This window comes from Cryptomeria japonica, chromosome 4, assembly GCF_030272615.1.
Source record: "Cryptomeria japonica chromosome 4, Sugi_1.0, whole genome shotgun sequence".
Taxonomy (NCBI): Eukaryota; Viridiplantae; Streptophyta; class Pinopsida; order Cupressales; family Cupressaceae; genus Cryptomeria; species Cryptomeria japonica.
This window is the reverse complement of record NC_081408.1, coordinates 81,888,904-81,906,361: the sequence shown is the minus strand read 5'-3', so window position 1 is coordinate 81,906,361 and position 17,458 is coordinate 81,888,904. Positions and strand designations below refer to the sequence as shown.

At 35.4% G+C, this 17,458-nt stretch overlaps 1 protein-coding gene across 2 annotated transcripts; it reads right to left on the bottom strand.

Annotated features, from left to right (window-relative positions):
• Positions 1–993: 993 nt before the first annotated feature.
• On the bottom strand, positions 994–3,135 carry LOC131056972 (xanthotoxin 5-hydroxylase CYP82C2). Of its 2 annotated transcripts, none has more exons than XM_057991199.2 (2): positions 2,126–3,135; positions 994–1,764 (listed from the first exon to the last, which is right to left on the bottom strand). In XM_057991199.2, the coding sequence occupies exons 1-2, from the start codon at positions 3,029–3,031 to the stop codon at positions 1,144–1,146; spliced, it is 1,527 nt and encodes a 508-aa protein (XP_057847182.2). In that variant the 5' UTR covers positions 3,032–3,135; the 3' UTR covers positions 994–1,143. The 2 variants fall into 2 exon arrangements, with proteins under 2 accessions (XP_057847182.2, XP_057847184.2); XM_057991201.2 differs by having other exon boundaries at positions 2,144–3,135.
• Positions 3,136–17,458: the final 14,323 nt, after the last annotated feature.

The following is a 17,458-nucleotide window of genomic DNA, read 5'->3' as shown; positions in this document are numbered from 1 at the left end:
CTACATAATTAAAGAAAAATTAACAAATTTAGATAGGATATGTAAAAATAAAGATATACTTCAATATCATATATAAAAAAGAAAAAGAGAAGAAGAAGAAGATTCTTGAGAGCATTATTCACACTATTTAAAATCAATTATCCTTAGTGATTATTAAAATTATCAAATATTCCAAAGGAACAAAATAAACACTATGACATTTTGTATATCCATTGATTTTTTCATTCCTTAAACAAACTTTAATAAGATTTCTTCATTTAAAATGTGAAATTTAGGCAAAAACTTCATGGTAAGCAATAATAGGAGAAATATATATATATATATATATATATATATATATATATATTGATTTCATTGACAATGAGTTATAGAGTTGATTAAAATTTGACATGGAGCTAAAAGTTCATGGTAAACAATAATAGGAGAAAACCAATAAAAATATTGATTTCATTGACAATAAATTATAGAGTTGATTAAAATTTCACATGGAGCTAAAAGTTCATGGTAAAAAAACCAATAAAAATACTGATTTCATTGACAATAAATTATAGAGATGATTAAAATTTCACATGATACTCTTAACAAATTTTTGAAAATGAGAAAAATCTAAGAAGTAATGGATGAGGGCAAAGCCTCAATATATTTCTTCTTGAAAAAGCTCTTCCAATTTTAATTAATTGTTTTCATTTATTTTATAAAAGTATAAAGAATCTACTAAAAATTATCACTTTTAAATATCAACAATGTAAAATAAAGTGAAATACATATTATACACAAAGCCTAACCAATAATTTATAATTTTAAGAGAACCCTCTTTAAGAACATAATATTTAGATTGCACAATCCGCCATCACAAGTATTTATATTGGCAATGCTAATGGTATAGAAAAATGTGAATGCCTAAGATTATAAATCATATAGCATGACGTAAAACACTACATGCAAAGATTTCACAATTTTAAAGTAAATTTTAGCAAATAAAAGACACAATAATAAGATTAAACGTTAAGCTGAAATATAATTATAGGTGACCCTATATCCCTAATGTAATTAGAGGTGACCTTATATCCCTCTAATTTTTGTTTGATATATGTAATACTTTTAAAATCAATGAAAGCTGACACATATACTCATAACAAAATATCAATAGAAATGGAGGGGAAGGCGAGGTTTAATAACGACCTCCAGTGGAATTGATTTGGGCATCGTGATTCCAAGCCCCTCCGCCATGTCAATTACAGTGCCCTCTGGAGCAAACCACTCGAAGCTCTGAAGCAGCCGCCCCAATGTATATGTGACCACAATCAACGCCAAAGAAATGCCCGGGCACACTCTCCTCCCTGAACCAAACGGAATCAACTTAAAGTCTTGCCCTTTCACATCAATCTCTTTCCCGCTGTTGACAAAACGTTCTGGATCAAATTCTGTGGGGCGCTCCCACACTGACGCGTCCCGTTGAATTGCCCACACATTGACTAACAGTTGTGTTCCTGCGGGAAAATGATATCCTCCAACCTTGCAGGCCTCGATAGATTCATGAGGGAGTAGAAGAGGCGCCGTTGGATAAAGCCTGAGAGTTTCTTTCACAATGGCCTGCAAATATTTCAGCCTATTCACATCTGATTCCTTTATCAATCGGTCTCGTCCGACTTGCATGTCCAGCTCTTGCTGGGCTTTACACAAAACGTCTGGGTGCTTTATCAAAGCTGACAGTGCCCACTCAATCGTAACAGCGGATGTTTCAGCACCTGCGATTAACATGGCCTGGAAAAGCAAAAGTCAAATCTTTATGTTAAGTGCTTAAAAAGCCTGTATTTTGTGATTAAATTTTTGGTTGTGTTATGAGACTGGAATTCTACTTAAACAGTACTCAGTTTCTTGACCACAGAGGAGACAGTTTCCAGTTAAATAATCGCTTCAAACTAAAAAATGAAAAATCGTTTCAATTATATAGCATCTAACTATTGATGCCATGGTACATCCTCCATAGCCTTGACCACAAGGAGACAGTTTCCAGTTAAATAATCTATATCTTGACAACAAACCTACTATTTAATTCAATCTGAGATAACAAGATTGTGCAAACATTCAGAATTGTGTGACTGAAAGTGATAGAGAAACATACTAAGGCGGTGGCTTTCACCGTATCGTCCTTATGGTCAGACTGAAATTCATTGTTTTCTGTTGCAGATATAAGAACATCAATTAAGTCTCGAGCATGCATCCCTCTCTTTTCGCGGTGATCCTGGAGCAATTTCTTCATAAACACCTCTCTTTTCTTCTGTAGATTTTTCATAGCCAAAACTATTGCCTGCGGATCGACCCACTTAAGAAACGGCAGGTAATGAGCGATATCAAATGTTCCCATTAACAAAACAGTTTCTTCCATTATCTCCTTGAAGTATTGCACTTCTTGGAAATCTTCACGACTGAGATCTGGTGAGAATCTCTTGCTGGCAACGATCAACATCATGATATTAGATGTGAGATCAGAAAGCCTTGATTTCATGTTCACTGGACTGATCTCTCGCTCCCAACTCTCGAACAGTGAACGGATGAGAGCAGAAATCTCCCCTTCCCGGATGTGCCTGAAAGATTCGATTCTGTGTGGAGTAAAGAGTTGAAGCGTGCAAAGTTTTCTGGCGTTTCGCCAGTAGGAGCCGTAAGGAGCCAAACCCAACATTTTGAAGTCATACCCAATATGCTTTCCTACAGACGTAAGTGGGCGCGAAGCAAAGGCTTTGTCATTTGTTGTAAGACATTCTTTTGCGAGATCTGAAGAATTGATGACCAAAACTGGGCGAAAGCCAAGTTGCAGCTGCATGATGGGGCCATAGCACTCTGAAAGAGAGGATAGAAGTCTGTGAATGGGTTGTTTGCTTCTACTTAGCAGAAGAAGATGCCCAAATATTGGCCATGATGGAGGCTCCGGCGGTGTCTTATTAATTCTACGTCTCAGAAAATTTGCAGTTAGCAAAAGGGCAGCCACTACTACAGCAAGACCAAAACTGGAAACTTCTTCAAACGCCATTATTGACAGACTAGTCTGCTTCTAACCTAATCATATTGGTTAAGACAATTGTTGTCATAGAAAAAGACGCCCACTACTCTGCTTGTAACCTAATCATATAGGTCAAGACAATTATTGTAATCTAATAATCTACGATGAGATAAACTCAATTGATTTATAAATAAATAATAATAATATACCATTTTAATATTGGTTGGACCTTAGAAAAATTTGGCCTTTGTAGACGCAGCCGCCCTTCAGACAAAAATAATGTAAATATGGAGGTGCATTATTTTTTATTAGATACAAAATACACTTCTACAAAAATTTAAATAAGGAATATAAAATATTTTTATAAATAATTTCAAGATGTGATATGTTTGTATTATTATATTTTATATAATATTAACATGTGATAAGTTTGTATTATTATATTTTATAATATAATTTTAAGATGTGATATGTTTGCATTATTACATTTTATTACAATATAATATATTACATGATTTCAAGATGTGATATGGTTCTATTATAATTTAGAGTAAAGGATAAGAATATTTCATTTATGATTTTATCAATTCTCTGTATTTTTTTGATAAAAAACAAATTGTTTTGGTGTTTGGTGATGAGTAGGGGAAAGGACCCAATAGTTGAGCGTGTTCCAATTCTTGTGATAAAAGTTGTTGATTTAATACCCCAATACTTGCTTATTTAATGTCCAATCTTTGTATAACATTGCACCAATAGTTGTATGATAAGTACCAATAATTGAATGAAATATACCATTTGTTGTGAAAAGTAACCAATCATGTGATGCCACATCAGCTACACAAGTATTGGGGCCCTTTTGCACACCTATTGGTCTCACTTTTTTTGGGGGCTGTTTTGGACACCTTGGCAAAAAGCATGTTGATGTGGCATCATATTTGATGATGTGGCCCTAAAACCTTAGTTTTAAGCAGGGGACTTGCCAAGTAAGCTGCTGTAAAAAAATCAGAGTGATTTGAAATTTCCACGTAGGATTTTGAGAAGCGCAAAGTTAGGGTGCACAACTATTGGATCCTTTCCCCTAGATTATATTGATTAGAAAAAGAGAGTTGAATAAAAGCACTTATAACAATATTATATGCCATATAAATTGATTTTTATTAACATTTTACTTTTGAGGGAATATTTCATTTCTAAATATAGTGTTGCAAATATATTTATAAAAAAAAAAAATAGTATAAATATTGTCAATACATTTATGCAAAAACAACCAAAAATATGGTCTTGACTTATTTTATGCATTTAAGAGTTACTTTATTTTATTTTATATTTTTTTATAAATATTTTACTTAATTTACAAAAAAAAAATTATTATTTAAAGAGCTACTTCAATGAGAGGATGATTTAAAAAAGAAAAAAAATCTACAGTAACTAAATAAATAATATTTGTATTACGTACAAATGATATTATTGAAAATAGCATCAAATCCAAACTATTTCAAATCAAATATATGTTCTTTTTTCTTCAATATACATTGGTTTCCTTTTAGACTTTATGTACATGGTCAAAATAATCATGTATTTAAATGAGATGAAAATAAATAAAAAATATATAAATCTAAGGTAACTAGAAATAAATAATTTTTACACTACAAGCAAACAATATTAATAAAAATAGCATCAAATCAAAACTAACTCAATCCAAACACATTCAACCCTCGAAATAATAAAATGTGACATGTTCTTTGATTGAATCTGGTTGCTAATCAATAGACTATGACGATGAAAGATTTCAAAATAGGATGAAAGGCCTTTAGTTTATAGACTTTCCAAGAGGATAATCAAGGTCCAATATGTATTGATTAATGAATTGCTAAGATTGATTGAGGATTGAATTTGTGCTCATGTGGCAAGTGTCCCATAAGGACTATGAGATAGGTGTGAGGAATGGAGGGCTCACAATTGATAACAACTCTCAAATAAGAGAGATAAAAAAAATATTGAAAGGAGATTAATTGGAAAAAAATTCTAGGAGGATCTATGATGAAGATTAAACATAGAAAATTGGAGATGGTTGAGATTGTTGGGATTAGTTAAAAATAGTATCTTGAAAGTCCAAATTTGATTTCTAAGAAAAAGAAAGGTTTTCTTTCTATAAAAGGAAATGTTTTCTCTATCGAATATGAAATATTTGTCTTATTGCACATTTCCAAGGAGGAAGATGAATTTCAAAATTAGGTTACTTGAAAAAGATTCTTATCACATGTGCTTAGGGTTAGTGATTAATTAGCCAAAACTAATTAATCAATTAATTAATTTAGTTGGTAGATTTTGGGGTTAAGGTTTAATTAATTAAATAAATAATAATTAATAAACTAATAAATTAATTAATAGCTACAATAAGATAAAATGAAGTGTGGTCAATGATGGGGAGGGGTTCTCAAAGAGAGTCCAACCTTTCTTTATAGGAAGTTGAGAGATGTCTTAGTGGGGTCCCTTCTCTCTACACTTATCCTTCAACATAAAAGACATTCAAACTCTCTAGGAGTGCTCCCAATCAAGATGTGCTCAATCACTTGCTCAGGCATGGTTGAGACTCACAAGGGTAAATCCAACCTCAATCTATCAATCTCCTAACATATGCTTGCAGGGGTTACAACAGGTGTCCTTAAGGTTTTTCCAAGCCAATAAATTGGTTTTGTGCTTGGGTTTCATCCATTTCTCCATAGCTCCTTTTCCCTATCTTCTAGGCCTAGTAGCCCTAGAGCCCCCAATTAGCCCTACCTAACCGGTTTTTGTGGAATTACTCAAAATTATCTCAAAGAACCAGGAAAACTCATTTATGATTCGAGTACCCTTTTGGAAGAAATTTGAGATTCATCAGGTGAGGAAACCAGGTCTATCCGTACAGGTACGCAACCCGAAAATGGCATATTTGGAAGGGTTTTAGGGTCTTTTTGGTCTTCTTCCAAGGGTTTAGTGTTTCTCTGGTCTGCCACACCTCTGCATCATAGATATTCTCAGATTGAGTTATGACTCCTTGCCCATAGCTCTCAAGCCTTGTTTTATTTATTTGTCCTTCTTTTCTGAAGATGAGGAAACATATTTTAATGCAACTTAGGCTTAACTGCTTCTAATGACACTGCTGCACTTTATTTATAATTACATTGCTAGGGAAACGTAGAGCATGTGCACTTTGTTTTGAGATGTAATGACAAATCTGATGTAAGTGCTTACATATGAAAGATTAAAAGAATAACAGCTCTTATACCACACTGAAGAGATTACATAGAAAATTAGTAAAAATCACATTCAATTACTGATAATGGAATGAAATACTTCAACAAAAAATACTCTAAGTTGTGCATAGAGCAAAAGAAACAAATAGATCTGTATTGTATTAAAGAATTGCTATTCAGTCTTGATGTATACAACAACACACAAGAAGATAATTGTTTAAACGATCATCTTCACTGCTTAACAAAAAATTATGATTGTGTAATGAAATCAAGATAAATAAATACACACAACTCCCAGTTAAGTTCTGCATACATGGATGTTATTATGCAACAAAGGAAAAAACTAAAAAATAGATCTAAGACTAGCAAGGCATAACTGCAGTAAGATATAATAACATAAAATTAAATCTAATTTTATATTATTTCAGGTTGTTTCTATCCATTCTTTTCTTTTTTGTCGTCTTTCTATGAGGCACTGCTCTAATTGTGGGTGTGGATTTCTCATCACATTGAACACCCTCCTCATTATTCATCTCCCATTTGCGAAAATTCAACTATGGTTTCTAGCTGAGGTTCAAGAATGACAATGAATCATTGTGCGCAACTTGATTCATCAAGTGAATGAATCTCCTCCTCATGCTCACTACCATATGCTTCACTTGATGATTTTGATTGTTGGTCTTCCTATACACAACTCAATCTAACTTGTTAAAATAACATAATACATTTGATTAAATTATTGAATAAGTTAAAAAATATTATAAATAACTTGCCTCATATTCATGACCAATGAGTAATTTCTCCCCTCGATCTATCATATGTTGTCGAAGGCCTTGGGAACCATGTAGTAAAGCATATTTTAAGTCCTTCTCTGAAGCTTCCATTTGAAATTGATCAATCTACAATAACAAAGATAACCAAATTTATAAGGTATAATGACTCATAAGATACAATTAAATCACAACTTTGTCATGACTATTTTTCTTCAAATAGACAATATAATTGTAGCGTCGTAAATTGTACGCACTTGCTAGGGTGGTACAATTTCACACCTAGTTTAGCACCCACCTTGGCGCATTTTACATTTTGCATTGCATTTCCCCTTTAGCACTTAATTAATCAAATTAATTAGGTCTAAGGTCCTATTTTATCATCTCCCATATCATAAAGTTGGGCCCTTTCATTAAAGTGTGCCCCTTTCATTTTATTCTTCCAATACATCATTTAATCAAAAACCCTAATTAGGTCCTATTTTGAACTTGGGGGCTTGATTTCGGGGGTCAAAACATCTCGAAACCACCTGTAACTTCGGGATTCTCTCTAAAAACATCATATCTGACGGCCCTGAAAATTTGGTGAAAAGTTGTCGGGACCATGGCGCCCGTGCAACATGGTCCCGGACATTTTTCCCGAAATTTTGGGAGCACGATCCAATCATAAAATAAAGCTTAACCCCAAGAAATTGGCGGGACATTCAATCTCTAGGTCGGCCAAAATACGAATTTACAACCTAGGGTTTCATATATAAAAGCTCTCTTTCCTCATTGGAAAGGATCCGATTTTTTATTTTCAGGGCCTCATATGCAGCGAAAGAGCAGATCTTTGAAGACTTCAACAACATTCAACATCCATCTATCAAGTATTCATCAATTTCATTCATTCACTTAGGGCTTGGAAGACATTGAAGAGCAATAGGAGATTACCGACTGAAGATTGGCTTGTACTCCTCCCTTGAGGGTTGCGTATGATTTCATGTTGTTTTCATGTCTTTGCATAAGCTTCAATATTTCCTTTATTCATGCTTTAGATCACTTTGCATCTTGATTTAGAGCATTTACATTATCATTTACAAGCAATTAGGGTTTACTTTCTAGGTTGCTCTAGTTCGCTTTCTTGCATTTTGGACCTTGCACACACACTAGGTCTGCACACACAATACATTTTACAAAACAACTTGGCTATTCGTGGAGGTGGAAATCACCGAAGCGGGGGTTTGACTAAGGCAAAACCCTATATAGCCGCCCAAACACCTTTTCAGATATAAGTGCAGGTTTCGGGACTCGGACGACGCCGCAGGTTGCAGATCCGGGAGAAGAAGACTGAGACCGACCTTCCCACCAAATTTCAGAGAAAAAGACCAGGACAGGGGTGTGGGGCGCCCTGGTCCTGCCAGGACAGGGGCGCTGGGCGCCCTGGTCCTTACTGGGCGCCCTGGTCCCTTCTGGGCGCCCTGGTCCTTACTGGGCGCCCTGGTCCCTGGGACAGGGGCGCTGGGCGCCCTGGTTCGACACCATTTTCAGCATTTTTGACAGCCTTTTCCAAAGTGCAAAAACAGCAGTTTCCGAAGCAGTTTCAGGGGCAGAATCAGGATAGTGGTGCCCGCGCCCCCATCCTAAACATTTTCAGTCAGATTTTAACTCCGGGTACGCATTTTCATTCTTGTCTTATCCTTGTGTTTACAGCTTTCCATCATTTAAGTTCAATTCTGCAATCTTGTCATTAGTTCCTACTTGCATTTTGAGGTTAGGGATTGAACTTGCATCATTTTATCTTTCAATTTCAACAAGGGAATAGAAATCCTAATAGATATCCCGTGGCTCTCTCTTTCACAAAAAGAAGTAGCCAATTGTGCGATATCTCTAGGCTCTTTCGTATTCCGTAATGTGTGTCAAAAGGTAGGATTAGGGCATGTTAACCTAGGCTCGCTTTTTCCCCTACACATTTTGGTGAACCCGACGTGAATCTATCATTGCTTCCTCTTGCATTGCATTTGTTAGATCTAGATCTAGATTTAGTGTGTTTTCATTTCATTTTCATTAAAAAGAAAAAAAAAAAGTGTGTTTCTTTGCATTGTGTGTTTAAATTTTATGCAATTTCAAAATGTTAGATTTTTATTTGCAAGATGATCATATTTGTGATGATTATGAGTTAGATGAAGCTTTAGATGAATTTTTGAAACCTAAATATACCAAACCTTCATTTTACCAAAAACTCATAAACCTTGTTACTATGCCATTTAGATGTGGTGAGAAAGATAAGTCAAATGGTTCCTCTCAAGGGTACATTCCTATCAACTCTTCCACTGAATCTAGTAACATGGTTGTGTTCAATAATCCCCTCTATGAGGAAATATCTCCTTTTGAATCAAAAGATAAACCTTTTAATAGATATGATCATGCTTTGTGGGATGATGCCCTTGATGCCTTTGTGTCTCCTAAAAAATGCTCCCTTCATGAGGATCCTTGTGTGCAAGAAGATGACATTATCCCTACATTTCCTAGTGATGGCCTTTCCTTTTCCAACAAAATTCCCACTAGAGATGATGAATTAATGATAAATGCTTACCCTTCTCCTAAAGTTTGTCTTACCCATAAGCATCCCTTAGAGAAAGAAGATGAAATAATAAGCAATTTCCTTAATTCTCTCTCCCCTAAAGATCATATTGAACATATTTTGAGGAAAGAGGATGAGTTTAACACATCTATTGATGCTTTCCGTCCTAAGGATGAGGAATTAATAAACAATGTTATCTCCTCTCCCGAAATTGACAATACTTTAAACATTCCTTTCAACAACCTCACTATTTGGGATGAACCATTAGAAGAAGGTATAGATTATTCTCTACCCCTAGCCAAAGGGGATGAAATCAAGATTGGAAACTCCCTTGATAGTTTCTCCCCTTCCTTGAATCTCAATTATTCTCCCTCTAAAAATAAAGCATCTCCCTCTCCTCAACTTGGTTCTACTCATAAGGAAACGCTAGTTCAAAGCAAGATGGTTAACATTTCTTTCAAAGATCTCCCTCTCAAAAGTGAGACTTTAGAGAGTAGTGTTGATCCTTCTCCTAGAGAGTTTATTCCCCATGTAGATCCTTTGATGATAGAGGATGATATGACCTTTCCTCTTCCTACTAGAACATCAATGCTTACCCCTTGTCTCTCTCCTAAAATTGATTTAATCCGTGATAAGATTTTAGTGCAAGAGAAGACTATCAATAATTCTTCCAACACTTTTGTTCATTCCTCTAAACCATCCTCAATCAATTTGATACATGTGAATGAGACACCTAACAAACCTCTCTTCACTGTCCAAGGTGCTTGTCCTTCTCAAAATTCTCAACCTTTAAATAAGCCTATCTTAGTGGTTCAAGGTGGTTATGCTAATGATTCTTTTTGCACTCCTAAGAAACCCATTATTACTGTGCAAGGAGGTTATTCTTCTAAGAGCCCTTATGAGTATGCTAAGCAACTAACTAGAGAGAGTTATCATGCGGTTGCTCATACCTATAACACAAGAAACAATAGGCAACCTAGTCCTCCTCCAGTTATCCCCACTTCACTTCCTCCTTCCCAACCTATTCTTCCTCAAGCGCCTCGTATTTCACAAATGCTTAGTAAGGACTATGATCTCATAGAACAACTTAAAGCTACCCCTACTAAGATATCCCTTTGGGATTTGATCCAAACTTCTTCTGCTCATCATGGAATGTTACAAGATGCCTTGAAAGATTTGAATGTTCCTCCACCTAATACATCTAGTAATATAGTGTCTTTGGTTAACTCTGTGATGAATCCTAAAGCTCAAATTGTGTTTACCCAAGATGAGTTGCCTACTAGTGAAATTCAACAACAATATGATCCCTTGATGATTGTGGTTATCATAAATGACACTGCTATAAGACGAACACTGGTAGATAATGGCTCTGGCCTTAATGTGTCTAGCATTAATCTATTGCATAAGATGAATGTGGATACATCCCTTATTGAGCCTGACTCTCATCCCATTCGAGGCTTTGATAATGTGGCTAAGTATTCATTAGGTATTATCACCTTACCCGTCACAGTGGGAACTGTTACTTTGCCTACTCCTATCCATGTTATGTCTGGAAATCTAACATACAACTTGTTATTAGGGAGACCCTGGATTCACAGTATGCAAGCTGTCCCCTCTACATTGCATAGACAAGTTAAATTTATTTATAACAATAAGACATATACCTTGATAGGTGATACTAAACTTCAGGCTTGTTTGCAAACATCTACTTCCAAAGGGAGTTCTTCTAAGCCTTCCTCTTCTAGTGATGACTCGTTAAACAAGATACCTATGGATGAATCATCACCCTCTGATAATCAAAATTCTTTGGATGAGCCTAAAGCTCCTGAAGAAGATCCTTCTGGACTTGAGTCTACACATGAAAAGGCTTTTTATCCTGAGAAGGTTCTCGCAGAAGACGATTGGGGATCTCTTGATTTTAATCCCACCTTTGTAGGTGAATATAGGGTTCCTCCTAGAGATCTTAAAGGTAAAAAGAAGGAAGAAACTAGAGATCAATCAGTCTTACCTGAATCTATGAGCAATAATTTTGTGGCCGCTTCTCAAACTTCTTCTCCTCACACCTCTAATTATGAAGAGTTTGATTCTTTGTCTTATGAAAAACCACCTTCTCTTCCTGAAATGGCTGATCGTTATGGTCGTGGTTTTCGCATTTTTGCTAAGCATGGGTATCATGGAAATGGTTGTGGCGCTCATGAACAAGGGATAAAAGTTCCTCTAGAGACTAATTTTCACAATTATGCCTTTGGACTTGGCTATAATCCCTGCAAACGCACTAAAGCATCTAAAAGACCATCTCTCAATGTGAATGCTATATTTAGTAGTGATGATGATCTCACTTCAACTAAATCATCTTCTACTTCTATCAACTCTCATTCCCCTCATAAGGAAATCTTGGCAGTGAACAAATCTCTTTATGAATCCCCTCAAATTTCTAAATCCACTTATGAATATTTATCTCCTATTCATCATAAAGTCCTTTCCTCCAGGGATAAGGCTCTAATAAATTACACTCATCCCTCTTCTAAGAGTTCTTGTGACTTTTCTTCTTCAATTTTATACATGTTTTTGACCTCACTTATAGTTGAGCATTTAGCATGTCATATTCAAATACCTCATTCAATCTATCATGTCTTTAAATAACAGTAATGGCTATTATGTTGCTCATCATTATGTGACATTGGTAGCTCATTTACTGGGGGCTCATTGTCATTCATGATGGTACAATGTCAAGTGCAATCATATTTTTTTGAAGCAACATAATAGCCTAATTTTCTTGTTCCTATGGGGACAAGAGTGATTTCATATATCTCTTCTTTTGCTTATGTCCAAATCTCTCCCTAGAAGATTGTGTAAGTCCTTCTCATTGAGGCAATGATCTTTCCTTATTTTTATCTAAGGATCCACTTTTTTTCCTATTTCGTGGATGGTGTGAAATTTATTACTTGATGTTATTCCTTGTAGGCATTTGTTGTTTGTTCAAGGATTCTCTCTTACAAGAGGTGTAAGTCCTTGACTACAACCTCTTTTGCACTTGGTAAAATACATCTATAATGAATTCACTCTCCTAATTGCGTTAAAAGGAGCATCATCCTTCATTAAGAATCACTTTCACCTCGCAAAAGAAGGAAGTATTGCATTCTTATTCTCTTCTTTGTCTTATTCTAGAAGATGTTATATTTGTCTAACTCATGGATCACCAATGTGTGTATTCATGCCTTTTTTTCCTTTCTTTTTCTTCTCTTTGCATTTTGTTTCCATGTACATCCTTCATCTTGTGTTAGAGAACTCTCAAATCCTCACACTCTTTGTTGTGTTGAAATTGAGATTTAGTCCTCTTTCTTACCAAATGATTCTCCATTAGTTTTTGATCTCATATCAAATCTTCTTGTGAGCATTTGTCATTAATATTCTTTAACAATTCGAAGTGGTAAACATGATACCCTGTTTCAACTCACTAAAATTAGCAAGCCGAAACAGGGGGGGGCATATAGCTACCCTCGAATTTTCATCACCTTCCTTAGTAAGCATTAGGTGATTTTGTGATCTAACGTGTGTTTTGTAGGGTGTGGTTCCTAACTGTGTACTGCAGATACCGCTAGGGGCTTCGTTCGATAGACTTATGGATATATCCTTTTTCAAATAATGTTTACTTTTCTGTACTTTAGCTTGCATATGCACATAGTGTTCATATGACCGCTAAAGTGGGGGCTAAATGTAGCGTCGTAAATTGTACGCACTTGCTAGGGTGGTACAATTTCACACCTAGTTTAGCACCCGCCTTGGCGCATTTTGCATTTTGCATTGCATTTCCCCTTTAGCACTTAATTAATCAAATTAATTAGGTCTAAGGTCCTATTTTATCATCTCCCATATCATAAAGTTGGGCCCTTTCATTAAAGTGTGCCCCTTTCATTTTATTCTTCCAATACATCATTTAATCAAAAACCCTAATTAGGTCCTATTTTGAACTTGGGGGCTTGATTTTGGGGGTCAAAACATCTCAAAACCACCTGTAACTTCGGGATTCTCTCTAAAATCATCATATCTGACGGCCCTAAAAATTTGGTGAAAAGTTGTCGGGACCATGGCGCCCGTGCAACATGGTCTCGGACATTTTTCCCGAAATTTTGGGAGCACGATCCAATCATAAAATAAAGCTTAACCCCAAGAAATTGGTGGGACATTCAATCTCTAGGTCGGCCAAAATACGAATTTACAACCTAGGGTTTCATATATAAAAGCTCTCTTTCCTCATTGGAAAGGATCCGATTTTTTATTTTCAGGGCCTCATATGCAGCGAAAGAGCAGATCTTTGAAGACTTCAACAACATTCAACATCCATCTATCAAGTATTCATCAATTTCATTCATTCACTTAGGGCTTGGAAGACATTGAAGAGCAATAGGAGATTACCGACTGAAGATTGGCTTGTACTCCTCCCTTGAGGGTTGCGTATGATTTCATGTTGTTTTCATGTCTTTGCATAAGCTTCAATATTTCCTTTATTCATGCTTTAGATCACTTTGCATCTTGATTTAGAGAATTTACATTATCATTTACAAGCAATTAGGGTTTACTTTCTAGGTTGCTCTAGTTCGCTTTCTTGCATTTTGGACCTTGCACACACACTAGGTCTGCACACACAATACATTTTACAAAACAACTTGGCTATTCGTGGAGGTGGAAATCACCGAAGCGGGGGTTTGACTAAGGCAAAACCCTATATAGCCGCCCAAACACCTTTTCAGATATAAGTGCAGGTTTCGGGACTCGGACGACGCCGCAGGTTGCAGATCCGGGAGAAGCAGACTGAGACCGACCTTCCCACCAAATTTCAGAGAAAAAGATCAGGACAGGGGCGTGTGGTGCCCAGGTCCTGCCAGGACAGGGGCGCTGGGCGCCCTGGTCCCTTCTGGGTGCCCTGGTCCTTACTGGGCGCCCTGGTCCCTGGGACAGGGGCGCTGGGCGCCCTGGTCCGACAGCATTTTCAGCATTTTTGACAGCTTTTTCCAAAGTGCAAAAACAACAGTTTCCGAAGCAGTTTCAGGGGCAGAATCAGGACAGTGGCGCCCGTGCCCCCGTCCTGAACATTTTTAGTCAGATTTTAACTCCGGGTACGCATTTTCATTCTTGTCTTATCCTTGTGTTTACAGCTTTCCATCATTTAAGTTCAATTTTGCAATCTTGTCATTAGTTCCTACTTGCATTTTGAGGTTAGGGATTGAACTTGCATCATTTTATCTTTCAATTTCAACAAGGGAATAGAAATCCTAATAGATATCCCATGGCTCTCTCTTTCACAAAAAGAAGTAGCCAATTGTGCGATATCTCTAGGCTCTTTCGTATTCCGTAATGTGTGTCAAAAGGTAGGATTAGGGCATGTTAACCTAGTCTCGCTTTTTCCCCTACACAATAATAAATGAAAATATTCACTCATCATACCACCACGAATGCTATTATATCGACCAAATCCTAATTTACATGGTCCATCCAATTCTTGACACTCAAGCTTGAGTTACATTCATTGTATCTCAAAGGTCATTGAAGTGTTGTAAATTAGTAAAGCATATGAACAAAATTAAATAGAGAAGTTAGTCGATCAAGGATACTATAACAAAGAAAGAGCTTCAGGTCTTATTTGCAAAGGAAAGAGTATAGAGTCAAAGATACACGAGATCTGCAACAAAGTCTTTGTGAAAATACATGATGTTTTTCTACACTAACAGAGCTATCAGGAAAAATAGGGATTAGACTACTATTAGAAGACCCTTAGAAGCATCAAGGAATATACAATCATAAATAAGGCAAATCAAACCCTATGATTAACAACGATATGAGGCAATCCAAGATGCAAAGAATAATGTCAAAGGTCTTGAGAATATTTCAAGAGTTATGGAGCTCACTTATTGCAAAGGCATGTTAGTCAAAACGATCCCTAAGAAAGAAAGGTTTGATGAACATTATGAAAATATTGCCATAACACAAGCTTGAAGTCTCCAAATTAGTAAACATTAACAGTGGCAATTCCTCAATGATAGACACAAAGAAGATACAACAAGAGGAGTATCTTGAAAGGGGTTTCATAAAAATGTAGAAGGTCATAATAGTTCCATATGTAGAGTGGCTCTCACTCTTAACCCATCTTGGGGAATTTCTTGGTTTATGGTAAGGGATCGAGGCTTTATCCATAGACTCAATGAGAACTTCAATCTTATTCATAAGAATAATATTAGGGATTCCTCCCTTCTCACCCAATTTTGACTCTTTGATAGGCTCATGTTCAGGGGTTGTCTCATCATACCTTCTAGGATTTGGGATGGACTTAGAAAAGGTCAACATGCATGAGGCTTGCATAGGCTATACATAGTTAGAGAAATATTAGGGGTTAGGGAAGCTCTTGAATCTTTTCTACTAGGGAGAGAAATAATGGAATTAGCCAAATATTATCCAGTCTCATCCATAATAGGATCAAAGAGAGAAGTAAATGTATTAGGCCTTTGCAAAATCAGAGCATGTTGACTCTTGTTTTCTATCCTTGATAATGGTGTTGACAAGAGACCTCAAGCCTTTGAGTCAAGGTCTTTAACAATATTATTCATGTTGGAAATGGTATGATCATCCTTGAGTTACTAAGATCCAAATTTTCTTTTAAGTTGTCTTTCTTGATACAAATATTGCTCTTGATTTTATCCAAAATAATTTTTTGAGCATTCTTTTTCATGGGTTAGCTATGCTTGGTTGATTCAATTAGGTCATGTATCTCATCTTTTCCTTTCAAGTATTTTTTCCTAATTTGGGAATTTAGTGATATTAGAGTAAGGCAAGGGGTCCGCATTGAACTTACCCACCTTCACGGATGCCAAATAAGTCACATTGTTTCTAGCACCATTAGTAGGACAAACCTTATCCAATGAGAACTTCATAGCTAGTCGAACCACATTAAACAATGAATCCAAGTTTTTGGCTAAGCTAGCCTTAGGCAAGGCCAAAGTCGAAATTTGACCCATCTTTGTTGACCAAATCAATTTTGCCCGAGTTAGGGTTCACAACTTATGTCATGTTGGTAGTCTCGCACAACAAAAGGCTTTGAATTTCCTCACTTTTAAATTGGGTAATATTACTATCATGCCATCTCGTAATGATAGGACAATTCTTACATATTTTCCTTCTTTACAGTAAGGGTAGTAGGCATTCAATCCCCTAAGAATTTTAATCTTGCAAGAGAAAATCATTCTAGATCAATAGTAATCTCAACAAGGCCTAACCGTTCAATTCCTAGGCTAAGGGAAATCTAGGTGGGGTAGGGTGACTTTTGCCTCATCCTACCTCAACACTTTACTAAGAGATGAAAGCATTTGTGAAAATAGGGTTAGAGTTGTACAGGATAAAACTTTAGATTATAGACCTTTATTATTATATTATTGTATTTTAATTTTTATATTATTTTATTGATCTTTTATTATATTTAATATTTATATTGTTATATCTATATATCTTTAATATATCTATTAGTCATAATATTTCATTTTAAACTAATTTTATATTTATTATATATTAAATATTTAATAATATATATTTATATTTATTAAAGATATATTTTATTTTAAAATCTTCTATAATAATTAAATTATAATATATATTTTATACACTAAATATTACTTTATATTATTATTATACCATACTATTATATCATACCAAGTATTATATTTATATATATTATTATACAATTATTTTTAAAGGTTTTTTAGTTAATTTTTTATTAGGTTTAAGTTTAATCATGGTCAAAGACACATTTCAATTTAAGTTATATTATTCACTTTATTAATTTATTATTATAATATTATATTTAATTTTATTTATTAAGGAACAAATAGTTTTGAGGGCA